At 42.3% G+C, this 20797-nt stretch overlaps 1 protein-coding gene across 3 annotated transcripts in view; it reads right to left on the bottom strand.

The window, feature by feature from the left end:
• The window catches only part of LRRC7 (leucine rich repeat containing 7), a 350868-nt gene that overhangs the window by 187692 nt on the left and 142379 nt on the right, over nt 1-20797 (bottom strand). For all 3 annotated transcript variants that reach the window (XM_059727936.1, XM_059727934.1, XM_059727935.1), the window contains exon 4: nt 11663-11780. In XM_059727936.1, coding sequence (XP_059583919.1) covers nt 11663-11780 — 118 coding nt within the window. The remainder of the gene's footprint in view (nt 1-11662; nt 11781-20797) is intronic.

The following is a 20797-nucleotide window of genomic DNA, read 5'->3' as shown; positions in this document are numbered from 1 at the left end:
TTGACAGATTCCCTAGCTCATCAGAGTCTAAAAATATCCATGCACTGTAGTTATGAAGGAGGTTTAAAAGAGGTTCCAGCAAACCTGGAAGAAGAATTGTACATAATATATCCTTGTCTTAATATTACATACTTTACATTATGTAACCTACCAGTGATCCTGGGATACATATGGATTTCCTTAATAACATACCTCCCAACTGGCTCCACTGAAATCAGTGGAAGCCAGAATCTCACTCTTTTTTTGATTTACTCACAGTGTAAATTCCCCTGGTGCATAGAAATCAGTATTACTTATACAACTGTGAGGAGACAGTTAAAATACAATGTGCATAGTTTTAATTCTCAGGTCAAATCCTACTTTCTGCTCAAGAAATGATTATTGTTCCATTGCATAAGGTGAACAGAATTTGGAAGAAGTTAGAAGATGCTCAGAGGTTTAGGTTTGGATTGTTGCAAGCAGTCCTAGTGGTCATGAATTAGCAAGCCAAATGAAAAAGGAGAACGCATCAGCATATGGTAAATATTTCACATAAGCCTGAACAATTTCAGGCTTCTACATGTCCTTTACTCCAATAGAATGCTGTCATTTGCTAATAGGTACAACAGAGTATCAACATTACAGTTATATTGAACGAGTCTACACAAGACTAACTGCACAGTAACCTAATACTACTGTGCAGTAGTGTGTCTTGGCAAAAACCGTGCTAATACACTCCTGTGTAGTACTATTAGGCTACCGAGCAGTTAGCATCACTAACAAGCCATGTGCTAGCACTACTATACATTAAAGCCAGTTTCTGCACATTGATTTAGTACTTGGTGATACAAGTATTAAACTTAATCTGCAGTAATTATGGCGCATTAATGAATGTGTAGATGCACCTGTTGTGCGATAACACACACAAAAAAGAGATATTCAATAATTTACTTGGCAATGGAGAAATTTCACCAAATATGATCCGAATAGCTGTAAGCGGGTGTGTATATGGGCAGTGATTAATTTTAGAGGGCGCTTTTTACTCATGCACAGATATTTCCCCTACCTTCATGTTTGGTTTCTATCAACAGTTAATAACAAGCTGTAATTGACATGCGTTCAATATGAAAGTCTGAACAGTTAATAAGTCATTGTAAGTCATCATTTGGTTTACTGACAAGTGCAATTGGTTTGACTAGTCAACAGTCAATTCCTGCATCTTGCCTCAGGTTTAAGAAGTCTTCCTGAGAGGCTGTAAGAGATTTTCTCCACAAACTAGAGCCAACTGCATTTCAAAGGAAAAGGTTGCTAATAGACATATCAATGGGGACACCCATGCTCACCAGATGGGTAGAAAACGAAGGAGGAAATTGCACGAAGAATCTGGTGTCTCTGCCCAACTTGGACAGAATGAAAAGAGCAGAGGGAAATGTGATCAGGGGTTTATCTGTCTGGAATAAGACATTATATGCAGGGATATGGATATTGTTGTTTTTGTTGACTATAATACAGAATAGAGAGGACACCTAGCTTGCCAGAAATATGTCCATCTGGGAAAAAAATGTGCAAGAACGTAGATATTTCTGTCATCTTTGAATACAATAGGAAAGATAAGAGAGAATTAGGAGCTGGGAGACGGAAACAGAAAGCTGAGAGAGGAATGGGATGTTCAAAACAATTCAGAGACGACACTCTGACTGCATCCACACAAGTGTGGACATTTGTTTCCCTGGGGACAAGAAGCAGCAGCACACCTTGTGCCACTACTACTTATCCCAGGGGAATGTCTGTGTCATGTGCCCTCTGGCGCATGCCAGGTTACCCCACGTGGGGTGGGGGAGGATGTGGCCAGCACTTGGCTGGTCCCAGCAGTTTTATCTGGGGTCTTGGGGACCTCCTGGGACTGCAGCAGCAGCAATCCTGCTGCTCAGAGCCTGGCCAGCAGCCAGAGTGCAGCTCCGGCTAGCGAGGCTTCAGTTTTCGGTGGCACATACTGCCCCCATGCGTGCTGCTCTACTTTTTTTTTTTTAGCAGGTTTTTTGACCCCGGGATCTTCTGGGGTCAAAAAATCTCCCACACTGCTACTTTGCAGCACAGACAACAGGTGAATGTGCGGTGTGTGGCACTGCAGACCTGTCTGCGACCCCACACAGCCATGCTCACCTGGATGACAAAATCATCTGTAACTAGCACCAGGGTTGTTTGAACAATGAGCTGGACTGCTGAAAATCCAGGAAACTACTCCAGGTCAGAAGGCAGCTGTAGGTGATACCTGATTTTATTTCTTCATCCCTTTGTGTTCATACTTAACAGATTATTTTCCTTCTCCTTATATGTTCTTTAATCTTATACAGCTAATACCGTTTGGCTTTATAACGTAGTGATTGTTTTGTGGTAAGAGCCATCTCAGAGCAGCTGACAGCATTCTGTTTCCACGGAAACAACGGGTCCTTATCATTTTGCAAACTAGGTGATTACTCTGTGAGTTCACCCAGCTTCCCCAGCAGGAGCTGCAAGGTTTAGTCAGGGGCTGAGGAGACAGATTTGCGTGGGGTGAAGTGTTACTCCAGGGGAAAAATATAGTCTATATTCAGAGGACAAGCACTAGGAAAATGAGGAGGGCTTCTGGCACCAGGGGCACCCTAAAGAGTGTGTCAAACCAGTGATATCAGGTATCCAGGTTGTAGCCATATTAGTCTAGAAGAAAAGGCAATCAGGACTCATAGTAGAGATGATATTTCATCCTGTGAGGATCTGTGATGATGCAAATTACCTTGAACTGACTGCCCAGAGGAGTTTTCCATCTATTGACTCCTCTGTGAAATCCTACAAAATATGAACTTTAATTTCTACCCAGGAGAACTTTTACAATCTTTTCTCCGATGCCTGATGAAGGGTGTTTGTGCCCAAAAGCTTGCAATTAAAGTATTTTTTTTTCAAAAATCTTGTTGGTCTAATAAAAGATATTATCTCTACTATGAGTCCCGATTGCTCAAACCAATGATAGCATGTATAGTTACATATAAAAGGAGTTTGTATATGTCTAACAACACCCAAATGTGGGGCTGAATATGTGACAAAAGTCCAAAATGACTTCCAGTCTCTACTTACTGCCTGGAATTGCACCACCTGATATCAGAAGAAGGGTAGCAAGTTGTAAAGAAAGATAATGGAAGATAGAAGATCCCAGATATGAACTCTTTGGTCACACAGAAATAACTAAATGGCTTAAAATGCAAAAGAGTTTTGTGACCAGTGTTGCACCACTGGATACAACAGCTGACAGGGCGTGATTGAGGTTATGGAAAGAAGATGACATACAATCAGGGGCTCTGAAATGGATCTGGAACCCCCGGAGGACATTCCGAGAGGGGTGGATCTAAACTGACCAACATGGTGATGCCTGAATTGCCTGCACGTGCAAACTGGAAGATCAAACACAAACATGATCAAATGGGACTACTGTAATGACACGAATATATGCAAGTGCAGTGAAGTGCAGATTATGGAGCACATGGTCATTTGCTGACTCCTTGGTAAGACCTATACAAAGGAGGACCTTGCTGCAGCAATGGAAAGAGCTATCATGTGTGCACAATTCTGGAAAAACATCTAGTTTAATAACAACGACATGAGAAGCAGCAGCAGCAGAGTGAAAAATCTAGTTCTGTAGTAGAAACAATTTTTTTTTTTTTTTTATTAGCTCAAACACATTTTGGGGAACAGGATATTATACATCTCTTTCCTAGCACAAACCAGGATGTGCTCCTTATGTTCCCTTTTTAGATATTAAAGGGCACATCCTGGTTTGTACCAGAAAACAAATGTAATCTCTCGTTTCTCCTAGAAAAAGACTTACATGTTGCAAAATTAGATTCCTAAAAATAAATTCATGTATGTCTTAAATACAGGCATGTCAGGAACTACTCACAATAAGATTAAGTATGTTTTTATATATCTGGAGATTGAGAGAGAGATACACTCCACAATTTTTTTGTATGAGAATAGCTCCACTGTGCATAAACACAACTTAATTCCTTTGTGCAAAGGGAAGGAGTAGCATTCACTGAAAGGTAATTTCTGGTCGTTGCGAGTAAGCACGCAAAGGTCATTTCTGGGCCATGGAGTTCTCCTCTGACTTTTAGTTACAGCTCAGAAATTAGGGCTGTATGAAATGGCTATGTTTTGTTTCTGTTTCGGATCTGGCATTTCGGAGGGACAGTAATTTCTTTTGGCGTTTCAGATCACTGTCCCATTTTGATTTGGCCGAATCTGTTTCAGAGTTTTGACACTGTTTCGGCCATAGGATATAATGGGGAATCACTAAAATGCTTATAACTTTGTTATTTCTTTCCTGATTCAGATGAAAATTGCAGAGATGGTAGCACCTTCTGAGGGCATGAAATCTGCCAAGATTCAAAGAGATAGGTGCAGCAGTTTTTGTGAAACTGCACTTCAAATTGTTCACAGCAAAACTCATATCATTTGCTGGCAAAGGCAGCATGCTGTCATCCTGCACACAGATCCGGGGGCCCCAGCCCCCCAGGAAGAGTCCAGGCCCACGTGGGATGACAAAATGTTGCTGCTGCCACCTGGGGCCAGCGGCAGCACCAGTCTTCCTGGTACTCTGCGAGGGGTGTGTCGAGCAGACTGGGGTGCTGGCGCTGGTCCCTGCCCCACACGCAGATCTGGGGGTCCACACACCCCGGGAGGGCTGCAGTGCTGTGCTGGACTCTTCCTGAGGGGTGCGCACCCCCAGATCTGCATGTGGGATGACAGCATGCTGCTGCTGCCTGCTGGGGCCAGAGCCAGCACCTGAGTCTGCTTGGCACACCTTGCGCTGAGCAGCAGGAAGGCTAGTACTGTCGCTGCCCCTACCAGCAGTAGCAGCATGCTGTCATCCGCATGTTCTGCATGCTGTCCAGGAGCTGGGGCCGCTCGAGCTGAGCGCTTCTGGGTTCTGGATGACTGCTAGAGCCACCTCAGCTCTGAGACAGCATGTGGCACCCTGCTAAGCAGCACTGCACCCACTTGATGCAACAGTTGCCATGCGGGTGCCAGGTGGAGAACACAATTCCCTCTGCCCCTCGCTGCACGGGGGGTACTTTGCCACGAGTGCCCAGAGGCTACAATCACTGCTGCTGCAGCCAGTGAGTGCAGAGCTTTTTTTAACATTATTATTATTATTTTAATTGCCCCCTCCTCCCCCACCTGGCACCTGCATAGCAGCTGTTGCATCATGTGGGTGCAATGCAGCTCAGCAGGTCACTGTCTGGGAGCTGGGGCAGTTCTACCTGTCAGCTGAAGCCTGGCACTGCTCAGCCACAGCGGCCCGAGCTCTCAGACAGCGCACAGCGCCCTGCTGAGCCCCAGCCCTGCCCATAGATCTGGGGGCCTGCACCCCTGAGGAGGGCTGTGGGGCTGTGCCAGAATCTTCCCAGGGGACATGGGCCCCTGGATATGCATGCAGGATGACAGCATGCTGCCAATGCCGGCTGGGGCCAGTGGTAGCACCAGTTTTACCAGCGCTTGGTGCGGGGTAGACCGAGCAGACTTGAGTACTGGCACTGGCCCCAGTCCTGCATACAGATCCAGGGACCGGTGCACCCCGGGAGGGCTGTGGGGCTGTTCCGGATTCTTTCCAGGGTCCCGGGATCTGCGTGCAGGATGATAGCATGCTGCTGCTGCTGGCTGGGACCAGCACCAGTACCCAAGTCTGCTTCATGCAGCCCACACCAAGTGCTGGAAAGAACCCAGTGCTACCACTGACTCCAGCCAGCAGTGGCAGCATGCTGTCATCCTACACACAAATCCAGGGGCCTGCGCCCCCCAGGAGGGCTGCAGGGCTATGCCAGACTCTTCCTGGGGTGTGCAGGCCCCTGGATCTGCAGTCAGGATGCTGGCAGGCTACCATCCCCCCAGACCACTGGGATTGGAAGGGACTTCAGGGACAGATTGCAGACACTGGCCAGTAGGACTGTGTGAAATTTTGAATGGTGTTTTCTTTCCAAGCTCTTTTGACTCGTTCAAGCTTGAAACAGTGAAATCAAAATTAAACAAAGGGCTTCGAAACAGCTTTGAAATCAGGGCACTTGAAACATTTCAAAAGTTTCAAATCATTTTGAGTTTCAGAGTCGGGCTTGCTTGCAGCTAAACAGAAACTAAAGACAGGGAGGGAGAAGACAGGGGAAGGACTGCTCTGATATTGACATCTAGAGCTCCCAGTTCCATTCCCCAGCTCTCTGATAATTTCCCCAGCTCTTCCCAGGGGGTGTGGGCCCCTGAACTGCATGCCTAGTGCCAGGAAGACTGTGGTGTTGACGTTGGCCCCAGCCTGCAGCTGCAGCCTGCTGAAACCCAGCACACAGATCTGGGGGCCTACACCCCCCAGGAAGAGCTGAGGTAACGATCAGAGAGCTAGGGGAAGCGATCAGAGAGCTCACGAATCAAGCCGGGGACTTGGGGAATTGACCCTGGAGCTGGGGAATCAAACTGGGGGCTGGGGAATCAGTCCAGGAGCTGGGGAAATCAACACGGGAGCTGAGGAAATGTTCAGGTCCCTAAAGATTCCCGCAGTTCCTGGTTCGATTCCCTAGCTCCCTAATCTTTCCTCCAGCTCTCTGATTGCTTCCCCCAGTTCTTCCCAGGGGGTGCGGGCCCCCAGATGATGCAGGATGGCAGCAGGGTGCCACTGCGAGCTGGGGGATGGCGGCAGCTCAGAGCTATTTCCCCAGCTGGCAGCAGCAACCTGCTGAAAACCCCTTGCAGATCCATGGGCCGCACCCCCGGGGAAGAGCTGGGGGAATGATCAGGGAGCTGAGGAATCGAACCAGGAGCTCCTGATGACTGCTGGAGCCACCCCAGCTCCGGGACTCTGCCATGAGCCCTCAGAGGCTCCAAATTGCTGCTGCCACAGCCAGTGAGTTTGGGGCTTTTTTTTTTTTCAAAGCTCTTCACACCAGCTGCAGATCATGTGGATGACAGCAGGCTGCTGGTGCCGGCTGGGGCCAGCGTCAGCACCCAAATCTACCTGGCACAGCCCATACCAAGCACCGGGAAGAACCCAGTGCTGGTGCTGGCCCTAGGCAGTGGCAACCTGCTGTCATTCTGCATGCAGATCCAGAGGCTCGTGCCCTCTGGGAGGGCTGTGGAGCTGTGCCAGACTCCTCCCAGGGGGAGTAGGCCCCCAGATCTGCATGCAGGATGATAGCAGGCTTCCACTGCTGGCAAGTGATATGAGATTTGCTTTGAACAGTTTAAGGTGCAGTTTCATAAAAATCCCTGCATCTATCTCCTTGAAATTTGGCAGGCTTCATGCCCTCAGAAGGGGCTACCACCTCTGCAATTTTCAACCACATCAAGCAAGAAATGACAATGTTATAGGCATTTTTGTGAAATGTTGAAATGCATTGAAACAGCATCGAAACAGCAAAACAGTTTCGACAAAACAATATGGAACAGTGCTTTGAAACAGCAAAACGAAATACTGTCCCTTCAAAATGGTGAAATAGAAGACAAAATGAAACCATACTGTTTCGCACAGCCTTACTGGCCAGCTACAGATGTCCATATCAGAGCTGTCCTTCCACCCCTTTTTCCCCTCCCTCCTCTTAGTTTCTGTGTCCCTGCAAACCCAGCTCTGAAACTAAAACATTTTCCGAAACATTTTGGATGGTTTCATTTAGTTTTGGAGATGTTTTGAAGCCTTCCATTTTGATTAGGATTCGGTGTTTCAGGCGCCAAAATGGGCTAAAACACCTCCAAAACGAAATGGGTGCTGAAGTTTCGCGCAGCTCTATCAGCAATCTCTTTTCTATAAAAGAAGAGCCAGGATTATGATTAAAGGACTGGAAAACATACCTTAGAGTGACTGACTCAGTATGTTTAGCTTATGAAAGAGAAAGTAGACCTGATCATAATTTGTAAGGGCCTGTATATGGAAGACAAATTTGGGAGGAATTTATGCTAGCAGGCAAAATTCTAAGAAGATCCACTGCCTTAAAGTTTGAAGCAGACACATTCAAATGCAAAATATACCTGTAGATAACTTAGCCAAAATACAGCTCTGCCTGTTTCTATAAGACAGGTTTTAGACACAAACAAATATGATAATATCAATTGTAATAATCAAATTGCATTTTGTATTTTAGGTAAGAAAACTATTGAATGTATGATTGCAATGCGCAATAGGACCAAGACCTCTTTGTAACAATTAGAGAAGCAGTTGGCAGGACCGCTGGGTTTGTAATGGTCAGCAAGTTCTAAGAATGGGAAGGAACAATCAGCTGGAGGCAAGGATCATGTGAGAAAGTATTATTCCTCAATTCATCCCATACTCTGTGTAGGAAGTAAGAAGATGATAAATTGGTTGGAAGAAACTATTTTTTGAGACTTTGATTCAGAAAGATATTTAAGCATATGTGCAACTTAAATTATATATATTCACATAGACTTCAGTGAGACTATTTGAAATCTTGCAGATATGCACATAAATGGGTACCTTGCCAATTCAGGCCTTGGATGAATAATTGGAGCTGGGTACTGAAGCTAGACAGAGTCATTTAACATTTGATATATTCTTATCTGAACCATAAAAATAGTTTGGTTCCATTAAGTTAGCCAAAAGGTCAAGTATTTTTTTTTTCTACATCAGTTCATACTTTCTTATTTTAAATTTATTGTAAGAACAAAAAATAAAGATAACAATGATATTTTGACAATTGGAGCTCCATGAAGAATACTCTATACAGTAAAAAGTATAGTTAATGAAAAGAATGAATATAAGTGGGAAGAACTCTGTTTTCCTCTCTTGCTTTCCTAACATACCTCTGTTTTTTACCTAATTTTTAGAATTAATCTTCATTTTAGTCACCAAAATACCTTACATTTTCACTCATAATTTTTGTCTCTTCACTTTCATTTTTGAGAACATGAGAACATGGTAGCTAGAATTTATTTGCATTAATTAAATGAATCCCATTGATTATTTACTACATAATTAAGATTTTCATGTTTCTCATTTTGGACTTTTGTGTCAAATTCAGCCTATCATTTGGGCCTCGGTAGACATATGTAGGCAAACATCAATCTTCTGGATCATGGTGTAGACACAAGAGGTCTAGTCAGGTGCTCAATGAATCCATTGTGGCTGACAAGATCAATTTGAGAGTGACACAACTTGTTCTAAGTTCCAGAGATCCATATGTTGCCTGAGTTGGAGTCCAAGTTTCCAGCATACTACTTCCTTTTTTCTCACTTTCCTTCCATCCTATGGATCAAAGCCACATCATGTTAAACTGCACCCAGGGCCAAATGCTCCCTCCACATGGGATTCTGCATGCTCCTCCCAAGTTTCTATGTTGACGCTGAATGACCGCATATCATTTTTGCACACATCATGGTACCACCACAGATGGCAGCCCCCTTTCAAGAGCTGTCTCAAACCTCATTATACAAGACATTCTTGTAGGTACAGTCTCCTCCCATTCTCCTGACGTGGCTGATCCATCACAATCTCCAATTCTTGATAGTGGTTTCTAAGTGTGTCAGTCAGTCCTGAGTGCTCCAATACCTCTGTTTGGTATTCTGTCTTCACACTTTGTTTTCAGGACCTTATACAGACATCCCATGCAGACACTGTTCTGCCTCTTGATGTGCCTAGCATATGTAGTCCATGTGTCTGACCAGGGTGACAGCACAGAAGTCTTGTAGATTTGCACCTTCACCTTAGCTGATAGTCTGCTGTTATGCTGTGCACATTTCTGTAATAACCTGAAATTGTTAGCTGCTTTTCTGATTCTGTTAGTCAGTTCAGTCTGAAGGTCAAGATTCCTGCTGACTGCAGAATGCAACTAGCAAAAACTGTCAACGACACAAATAGATTTATCCTCCAGAGTTGTGTCAGATATTGGTTCTTCCACCCCTTGGTACATGATCAGTCTTCTTGAGACCAACTGCCATCCTGAAGCTCTTTCACGACTCAAAAAATCTGCCCAAGAGATTTTTCAGGGAAGATTTATTGTGGGCAACCAAGACCACATTATCTGCAAATAGGAAGTCTCTCAGTACCAGTTCTTTCACCCTGATTTTCACTCTAAATCTTGCAATGTTAAACAAGCCTCCATCTAGTCTGGTTCAGAGATAAATGCAATCCTCGCCACCTTTGAATGCATGGAGAAGCAGGAACAAAAAGTAGATGTTAGAAAACATGGGGGCTATGAGACACCCGTTTCACCCTGCTGCTGAAGTCAAGGGCATTTGATTCACGATGTAACGAACAAATGATATTCAACATTTTGTGGGGGGGAACAGCCCAGCTTCTTCAGAATAGTAAAAAGGCCCTTTCTGTTGACTGTATTGAAGGCCTTTGTCAGATTGATGAAGGCTATGTATACTGGTATTCATTTTTTCTCTACACTTCTCTTGCAGTTGCGTGACTGAAAAATATTATATCAATGCCGGAGTATCCTGAGCGAAAGCCACGTTGACTTTTAAGATAGATTCTTTCACCTAGAGCAGGGTTCCCAACCTGTGGACTGGCATGGGAGCAGGATGGAGTGCATGGAGCCAGCTGCCTCCCTCCCGAGGCTGCTCTGCCACCCAGCTTTAACCTGCACGTGACTGATGGCGGTGCAAGCCACTCGCCCAGGTAGACAGAAGGGGGTCCGAGCGGGGGGCTTGTGTCACGACCCAGCAGCCAACCCTTCGTGGCCTAGTACCGGACCACGGCACAGTGCTTGGGAACCTCTGACCTAGTGATCAAAGCCTAGGGAGCATGATGTGAGTGACAATTTTTCCGACAACATTCAATATTTCAAAGATTTCAACAGGGAGATACCTCTTTAGTGGTCATAACTGCTTCTATCTCCTTTGGTTTTATTGGGAGATTTCTTACAGTTGGTTAGTGCTGTCCTTTTGTTCCCAACCAGTGGTAGAATGGTTTCGGAGTGCTCTTCAAAACAGGCTGCAGTTTCCCCGAAATGCTGGTAGCAGCATTGTACCTGTTAGTTTTTAAGCCTTCCCAAGCCTCAGTGACCAAGTTGTTAGGTAAACTTGCTTTCACAACTTCTTCACTGAATAGTCTGCATTTTTCTATGCCTTTAGTTTGGCTGATGTCTATCTGAGTGCAACTGGTAGTTTTGCTACAGTGGATCTTTTGAGATTGATTCTGACTTTGCAGCAAACTAAGGCATGGTCAGTGTCACAGTCAGCATCGTGATATGACCTTGTGTGCAGGATTTCTTTCAGCTGGTTATGCCTGGTCAGTACTAGACCTAATTGGTGCCAGTGCCCTTATCTTGGATGTTTAAATGTCTTTTTTGTAACTTTCCCAGCAATGTAGGTGTTTAGTAACACACAGATTTTGATTTGCACAAAGTGAATACCAAGCCAATTCGTAAAACTACATTTAACTCTTGCACTGAAGTCACCAAGTATTATAATGGTTTCATTTATATTAGTTCTCTCAATCTCTTCTTCAATGTGTTGGTAGAAAACACTATATACACACAAAGACACATATATATATATACACACATATAGCAACTATGGATGTAAACTGAGAGTAAAAACTGCCCGTTTCTTTTTTAGTTTCTTGGAGAGCAATTTTGTTATTCAGTAGACAGTAAAAGTTACCAGCAGTTAATTACTTTAAATATAAAATGTTAAAAAAAAATATTCTTACCATTTTTACTGATGTCAAGTTCTCTGAGATTTACTAAACTAGCAATAGTGGTTGGCAGGCTTGAAAGGTCATTGTCTGGTATACTCAATTTGCGTAGAGCTTGACAGTTGAACAATTGCTGCAATACAAAAATGGTCAATTAGGTTAAAATGCACTAGGAACAAATTAAATCAGGATTGTTATTTACACACGCAGAACAACTGTAGTATAAAAATAATATAAGGCCAAAAATTAGTAGTCTTAAAATTTCTAAGAAAAATCTATTTTAGAAGAAGTTTGAGAACACATTAAAAATATTTTATTATGTTTTAAGTAAGAAAGACTACTCATAGATAACATACAAGTTACAAATAATTCCTATTGTGATATATCAGGGGTTGGCAACGTTTTTGGACAGAGTGCCAAAAACATCTGCAACCTCAACTTGTAAGGTACTGGCATGCCTGGGTGGATGGTGGGAAAGCCACGAGGGGCCCAATTCTTGTTGTGGTAGCGCAGTCCTGGACCCTACCCCACCGTCTTCCCTGAGGCACACGTGCCTGCCACAGAGCCCAGGCTGCTCACAGCAGGTGGCAGGGAGGCTGTAAGTGCCGCACCAGGGCCTACAAAGCCCCGACCTGGCTTGTTACCAGCAGTGTGTGCACATGTGGCTTGAGGCAGATGGCAGGGAAGAGCTGGGGCTGCACTGCCACAAGGATCATGCCCCTTTTGGCTCTCCCGCCATCCAGCCTGAGGGCTAGAGTGCAAAGCAAAATGTATGTGTGCGCCACACTCTGGGATATGTGCCAGGGGTTGCCTACCTCTGTGATATAGCTGTAACCAGCTCAAGCCAAAGCCCCGTTACTAAGTAGACTGAAGCCCCAGACATCCTGAAGAACTGGGACCCCAGCAGTGGAGGGTTAGCACACCAGGGAAAGATTAGGGTAATTAGGATGCCACCGTGGTCAAAAGGCAGGGCAGGAGGACTGGAACCCTGCCCTCAGGGCAGCAAAGGAGAGGAAGGAGTCGCAGGGAGTGGTGGCACAGCAAGAGGAAACCCCAGTGAATGAATGCCAGATTCAAGGAGATGGGGTGAGCTGGGGGATTCCTACCCAATGGGGAGCAGATGGCAGGGGACCAGCTGGACCCTCAGGGACCAGCATACCACCCCTAGGGAATCCCAAGAACCAAGTAACCTCAGTGGGTAAGCGGTGGCGAAGAGACGGTGATTGAGGTGGAGCAGCGTCTTCCCTGCTCCCTAGTTAATTGGGCAATTAGGAGCGGTGTCTTCCCTGCTTCCTAGTTAATTAGGCACTTAGGAGCAGTGATTAGCAACTGTAGGCAAACACAATAAAACTTCACACCTTGTTAACCAACTCCTGGTGCTTTAGCCCCTCAGGGGACAACATCTAACCATTTTTCCCCATCTTCAAAGTCGTGGCAGGTGAGATCCCGAGGGGACATAGCGAACACAGCAGACACTTGCCCACAATATCAATAGCAGAGCAGGTCAAAATATTTTTGATGAGACAGTTTTTCCATCAGAAAATGCAGTTTGAGTACAATCACTGGACATCTTTTACAATCACTAGAGCTCTCAGGAGCCAATTTATTTAAAGTGCCTGCACCGTCTCATGAGTTCAGTGACCCATGCTTCAAAATGGCAGTGGAGGTACTTTAATTAAAACTCACCTGCCATCATTTTGAAGCAAGAGGACATTGAATACATGTGACACCAAGACTGCTGGAGCATACTAATTAGCACGCTCTAGCAGACCTGATTGAGTCTGCTCCAATGATTTGTTAGTAGAACACAATGGAGCAGGTATCAGGCATGTGTATAGGTGCCCATTTTGTAGAACACTTATCTATTCTGATGAAGATTTGGTGGGCAAAGTATAAGTCAAGAAGCCACCTGTTTCAGCTTTCTTGTTTTACTACAATAATATTAATATGCTTAAATACTTTGTTTTTATTGCTTTGCCTTCTTTTATTAACATTTATTTTTTTTGGCCTTATGGAAATGAAAAACATTCATCCTTCAAAACCAAACTATTTTTGCTTAATCAAAAGTAAGCATTTTTATTCTCAAATCAAACTATTCAGATTTTTTGTTGTTCAGGAAATTCTGCCCGTTTCTTACAATTCTGAACATATTTTAATGTTAGGATTTCCCAAGGAAATAAATCCAGTTTCTGACCAGCTCCAATCAATAAGTCTTATGTAAAATACCTATTTAAAGCTTTGGTTTCTTCCATACAATTACAGTTGTTATGCAACTAGAGTAGCTTCAAAACATAAAAGATAAAAGATGGAAATCTGAGGGTTAGCATATGACATTTAGATAAATCCATTTTGAGGTACAGCAGCTCCACACTTGCCCATGAGAGTACGCAAGTTATGCCTTAAAGATGATACAGCCTATTCGCCATTGCTCAACCAGTCCAATTTGTGGGTCATTGAATGTCAGTTCAATAGCTTATTTTTCTCTTTTAAAAACAAACTGGGAGTGAGGTTAGAAGGGTAGCTCAGGGTTTGGCACCTGCTTTTATTTTTATAACCACTGATGTCTCCAAGAGCACCACCCCAAACTTTGACTTTCTGGAAAATGAACTTGTCTAGTCATCTATCACTGTATATTGCTGCAGGGCATAGATACTTAATTCCAACTCCCCCCTCTTTGCTGCATATTCTTCAATTGCTATTCCTTGTTACTGCTCATGCTTATGTACTGATCATAGGCACATGTAAGCCTATGAATGCTGACTCTCCTTTGGAAACATCTTTATCAGAAATTAAAATTTTGTACAAATAACTTTCACATCACTTTGCTGTAAAATGTTATACTAAGAAATGTACATATTTATACAGAAGCCTGGATAACAATGTAGATTTGATGCAATTATGCAAAACAAAAGAAAGAGAAAGAACAAGAACAAAATATAGAAAGCAGGACATCACAACTAATACTCAAAATGTCAAAATGTCAATCTGAATCAGACAATCACTTGAAGCAAACTGTAACTCATTTTCAACTTTTCAACACCATTCTTTAGCTGGTTCACCATTTTAAGAAAAAGAACCTTTAATTTTGCTTTTCAGGATGGTCTATTTTTCCCCGACTGAAAATGGCATAAGCATCTTTAACTGGCATGGGAATCTCATGAAAATGGGTAGAATGAAAAGCACAAGGCAACAGCCACCATAATCTGCATCAAATAATAATGGAGTAATTTTTTTATTGAAAGATTCTCTCTCACTTGGCTTTCTGTATACATACTGACTGAAGTGCTTACCTTCACTTTACCTTACAACAGTCATTATCCCAAGAATCATTTTTATTTTTAGTACAAAAATATGATACCAATTGGGAGTGGTGTTGGCAATACAACCTGTTTCGCGATACCCATGCACTCCAATCCCTACAATGCCAACCCTTTGGGCTGGGCAGTTTGGTCTTCACCGTGCTTCACTCATGAAAGTTTACCCTCTCTTCTCCTGCCACACCTTGATCTTGATTAATAATGGGAGGGTTCCTGGACATCAACTATAATTCGTAAGTCCAATGTATGGGACTCCACCTCCCCTCACACCTCTTCCATGTGCCAACCAGATATTCCTGATGTATAGATCCCTGCCCATAGAATGGTGTAACCGCAGCACTCGAAGGATGCTGTTGTTCCAGGCTAGCAAAAATGATATCAGTTTGTATCCAAATCCAATTGGCCTGGCCTCCCACTCCAGTGATGGCTTAAAAATATATGCTGAACCTCTAAACTTGGAAGAAGTATCTGTTGGTTCTTCAGCAAATCAATTAGCCCAATTAATCCCAAGGTGGTACATTAAATAACTCAATCCGATCACCTGTATCAGCTGCCCATTAAATAAATCAATGAGCCCAATTAATTCCAGGGTAACTCATTAAATAAATCAATTAAATCAACTTCATCGGTTGTCCATTAAATAAATCAATTAGCCCAACTGAGGAAGCCCAACGAGCCCAAGGAGGGATATACTGCTGATTCCGGAGCATCCTCCAATGCAGAACAAGCAGGAGCTCGCAAAGGAGGGCTCTTGCTTTCCCTGCCACTCAGCCACTGTCCCTGTGAAGGCACATGAGAGTCCTTCAGCCCTTACCAGGCTTTCACACTTCACCCAGGTGCCAGGAGGGGGATTTCTAGGGGTCCTGCTTCTTGGGTTCCCCTTCGGTAAGTAACACTTCCTTTCACACCATATAGAAGGACATTTTCAAAGCAGAATTAAGAAAATTTATACTGCTAAAGAAAGCTACTGCAGTGATGTGGCTGGTAGGCATTCTAAAAAGGCCTGCAGATATGGACAGGCTAGTTATTATTTATTTTGCTTCTGAGCATGCTTACACAATTCTGACCTCTCTGTACTGCAATGAAAAGGGGACTGCTTTTTAGGAGAATGAGGCACTTCTCAGCAGCATTGCATACAATATATATCACTTCAGAAGTGCATCTCATAATCTGATCTCAGTGACTTTCTTTTTTTCCCTCCAGGAAATGTCATATTTGTAGATGGGAGTTGCATGTGACTGCTATGTAGAGAGCAGCTGAAATTTCTAGCCACTAGAGGTCTTCATTACTTCAATATAACAATAAGCTACGGTAATATCTTGGTAATGACTACAGTAATAATAATCCAAACATTTCTGATTTGTTTTGGTGAAGTTTTACAAATTATTGTTATACCTGGTGTAAGGTTTCCCAGCAGAGCTACAAAAACTCATCTATAAAAAAAAAAAAAATCTTCTGATTTACTATGTACTTAAAAAAACTAGTAAAGAAGTCTGACCTCTAGGAAAATTTGACAGTTACCAAACAGGAATAAGGAATTAGGATTAGTAAATAAAGATGTGTAGCAAAGACTAATTTCCATTAGGAAAAAATATTCTCTTGTGAAATAGCTATATAACATAGCACTCTCTGAAAGAAATGATATGTAATAACAGTAATAAGACAAGAGTGGGAATACAGGCACAAAATTACCTGAAGAGACTTTTTTCTTTTTATCAATGGACTTTGAAAAAGGAAGTCTTATTCCATTTTTAGAGCTTTCTGACCCTGCCATTAGGATCCAGAGTTAACCATCATACAATATGTCTTCATACTACTTTTATTCCTTTTAGGCAGGAAACCAAGTGGCATGAATGGTGCTGTGATTTAGGTCACACAATGGATTATTATTCTCTACCTCTCAACTTCTTGGTTATATGACAATAAATCTTGATAGCCCTCAGTACAGCTAAAATAAAATATAAAACGCCTTCTTACATATACAAACATTAAATGGATTTGTTAATGAAATATAGTTTTAACTCTATGGATAACAAACTATCACATTCATTTTTCCAGAAGAGTAAATAGAACTTCTTGTTGGCAGGTTTGCAAGCTATCAAACTCTTCCTAGTAAAGTATTTATAATTCATGTGGCAAATAAGAATCAGGGGACCCATACACTTAATCTACACATCTATGTAAGTGAACAGTATACTCCATTGACATCCTCTTCTTGCATATTGTATATTGACTGTATTGTAATTCTCAGTGGGATGATCAAGTCTACTTTGCAATCGCTGATATAATGTGTACATATTTTTTCATTATGAGGGATGGTTTGGCCCATAGTCTTTGAAATAAAAAACATCATGTAAAAGTTGCATCATCTAATTGCACGCATCTCCTATTTATCACATGGATTTTACCTTGTATATTAATATTAAATGAAGCACTTTTCAACTCTACATATTTCTAGGAGGTTAAAATGGAACTGATAAACTGGTTCATCTCTCACAAATTTTACTCGCATCTGTTTAACTTTCTATGAAAGATGATGCAGAAATTATGCTGACAGTAAAAAAATAGTTTAAGATTATTCAGATTATAAAGATTAAGATACATGTATATTTTAGAAAAAATGTTACATCTCTTTCAATTACTATGCTCTAAATGAGGATGTCAGTCTGTTCAACTGCACTTTGTAAAAATGATTCACTGAATCACCTGGTCAGTTATAACTGGCTGCCCTATTTTAGGATTTTTCTTATCTACAGCACAGTTGCATAACACTCAGATTTACTCTCTACTGTAAAACTAATTCATGGCTCCTGCTGATTTCAGAAAATCTACCAGGCCCCCTAGTCTCCAAAAACAGTCAGAAAAGTCTACTGTTCAGCAGACTCAAACATACCACCAAAAATGCCTGATGACAGCCATCTGAAATATGAAGAAAAAGTGTAATCAGCTTTCACAACAGGAGACACTTCACAGACAATGCAACAGCAACAGAGATGGGAATCAAGACACCAGCAGCTGGAACACCAACTTCATTAACTTATCACAACATCCCCTATCCCACTCTGAAACATCTGTACACAAGGCCTGAACTTCTGCCTAGAAAGAAAACCTGACAACATACTAGTAGGTGGAGAATTAGCATAAGTCTTCTCCAGATTTTCCTTGAAGGAATACTTCCACAGCCAGGACACACCACCTCTGACAACCTACCCATTACAACTGAGAAGACAAACAATCATAAAAGAATGGACTCCTAGTGGATGTAACCACACACTGTGCTACTTCATCAACTGCTTGATGATATAGTCAGGGAAAAGTCAGTAGCAAAATTCTTAACAAAAGTCAGGACCAGAACAACCCCTGTCCTAGCGAAAAAAGCCTTACAGTCCCAAAGATCCAACAATTAAATATAATTAAACCAGCAGACAAAGGTGGAACTATAGTTATCCTCAACCATCAAGACTAAATCAATGAGGCCAACAGACAACTTTGACATTAAATACTATAGAGAACTTGGGGAGGACCCCACACCAGCATTCACTCTGAAACTGGAAAATATCATCAAATCCTTCCAACACCAGCTCCAGGAAAAGCTACTTCTATGTAACATCAGGAAATTTCTATATGCTCAAAAAGACTTATAAACAAGGTAACCCAGCCAGACCCACATCATATCCCAACAGCTCACTGAAGAGCTATTAGACTTCATAGAAACTATCCTGAAATCACTTTTCAATCAAAGATAATTTTTTTCTGCAAGAACATCCCATCATTAGCCTGTACACTAACTTCCCACACCATGAAGACACAGCTGCCTGCCTGAAATACCAACAGGAACACGGAGTAGACTCAGATCTGTAACAATAGCTTGTAAAACTCACCTACTTCATTTTTACCCACAACTTCACTTTCAACAATTGACACTTCTTCCAAACCATAAGCACAGCTTTGGGCACAAAGATAGCCCCTTCAATACACCAACCTCTTCATAAGCCACCTAGAAGAATTCCTAGAAAACTTCACCATCGAACCTGCACCTGCATTACACAATGATATTTTCATCGTCTGTACTGAACACTTGGACTCACTTTTTGACTTACACCATTTTAAACAGCTCAACTGAACTTTCTCTGGAATATTCCTGCACTAACATGAACTTTCTAAACACCATGATCCACATCCGGAATGGTACCCTACAAATCACCATATACAAAAAACTCAGACCACTGTACATATGTCCACAAAACCAGCAACCATCCTAAGTACACCAAAAGAGCTGTAATCTAGTCAGGCCCTCAGATATCACCACATCTGCTCTGAGGAGAACACTTGTGATGCCTACCTGACTGGCCTAAAATCCACCTTTATACAATAAGGACACTTCAGTAGAGAAATAGACTGCATCTTTGAAAGGGCCACCCAAATAACCTGGAGTAACTTGCTATGTATGATACAAAAATAAACCATCCTGCAACACTACACCCATGGTGGTCAGCAAACATCTCACGCAGGAACCAATTAGAAGGATCATTAAACAGCGACTAAAGCTTATACTTGACAAAGATCAGACCTTAAGAGAAGTATTCCCAGCCCCCCCCCCACCTTCCTGGCTTTCAAACAACCCCCTAAACTTGCCCAAAAGAAGCAAATTCCCCACTGCTCAACAGACATCAAATAGGACACAGCCTTGCCTTAAAAATACAAACTTACCCTGTCAACACTTCTCCACTGCCACCACAATCAACACCTGCCCAAAATGAACCCATCTTAATTCATGGATCCTGCCTCTCCCAAAATGTGATATGTCTGATCCAATGCACCAAGTGCGCTCATGGTAACAAGCGTGTTTCATAAGTGAAACTAAGTAGCAACTATGCACCAAATTTAACTCTCACAGAAAAATTATAAAGTACAGATATATCGAGCACGTTTTTTCACAGAATAAGCACTCCTTTTCTGAACTCATTCTCAAGGGGACTTTACCAAACAGTTTTAAAAGATAAGTTTGAAAACAAAAAACTCATAAGCTGGCCAGACACTAGGAATCCAGGACTGAATATCAATATTGCTTTTATGATATAATATAATCTACCCGATTCCTGAACTTCTTCCTACACATGGCCCTCCTTTATTTTGACAAGTCTTGATCTCCAAATAATCAAGCACCTTTTCTTCTGCCAATTATTTGTCTACTATCCCTGGGAATTTCTCCCCCTTTTGAATTTCATGGCTCTACCCACTGTCATTAAAAATCACTGTGCTTGTTTACCTCCTCAGAGATAAAGAACACATGGCATCTAAAAGCTTATCTAACTTCATCCCTACTATGCTGGTCCAATAAAAGCGAAATATAGGCCGTCTATGCATATGCTCGAAGGTGGAGGTTGGCATTTTAATTAGAGTGGTTCCTGGGCAGCCACTCTAATTAAAACACCTCGCTGTCACATATATTAAGCTCTCATGTATTTAAAAATGGCTGCAGGACACGTTATCTAAACCTCATTTGACGAGGTTTAGTTAAAATGCTTTGTGGCCATTTTAAAACACAAACAGACATAATACATGTGACACTGCAGCGTCCTAATTAAAATGAGGTGAAGACAGCATTAATTGAGTCTGCTCTGTGTTCTAATTAGAATGCCACTGAGCATGTGTATAGGCACCCATTGTCTCCCGTGATACTATAATTCCAGGATGGTAAAGGCAAAGGTGAAGAAATTTAAATTTTTGATTCAACAAGAAAGTAACCTAGGAACACTATAATAGAAGCACAGAAAGAAAGCATACCTCTAGAAAGATAGAAAAATCAAGAAAATAACGTATACCCAAATAA

The sequence above is a fragment of the Alligator mississippiensis genome, chromosome 5, assembly GCF_030867095.1.
Source record: "Alligator mississippiensis isolate rAllMis1 chromosome 5, rAllMis1, whole genome shotgun sequence".
Taxonomy (NCBI): domain Eukaryota; kingdom Metazoa; phylum Chordata; order Crocodylia; family Alligatoridae; genus Alligator; species Alligator mississippiensis.
This window is presented reverse-complemented; position numbering and strand designations above follow the sequence as displayed.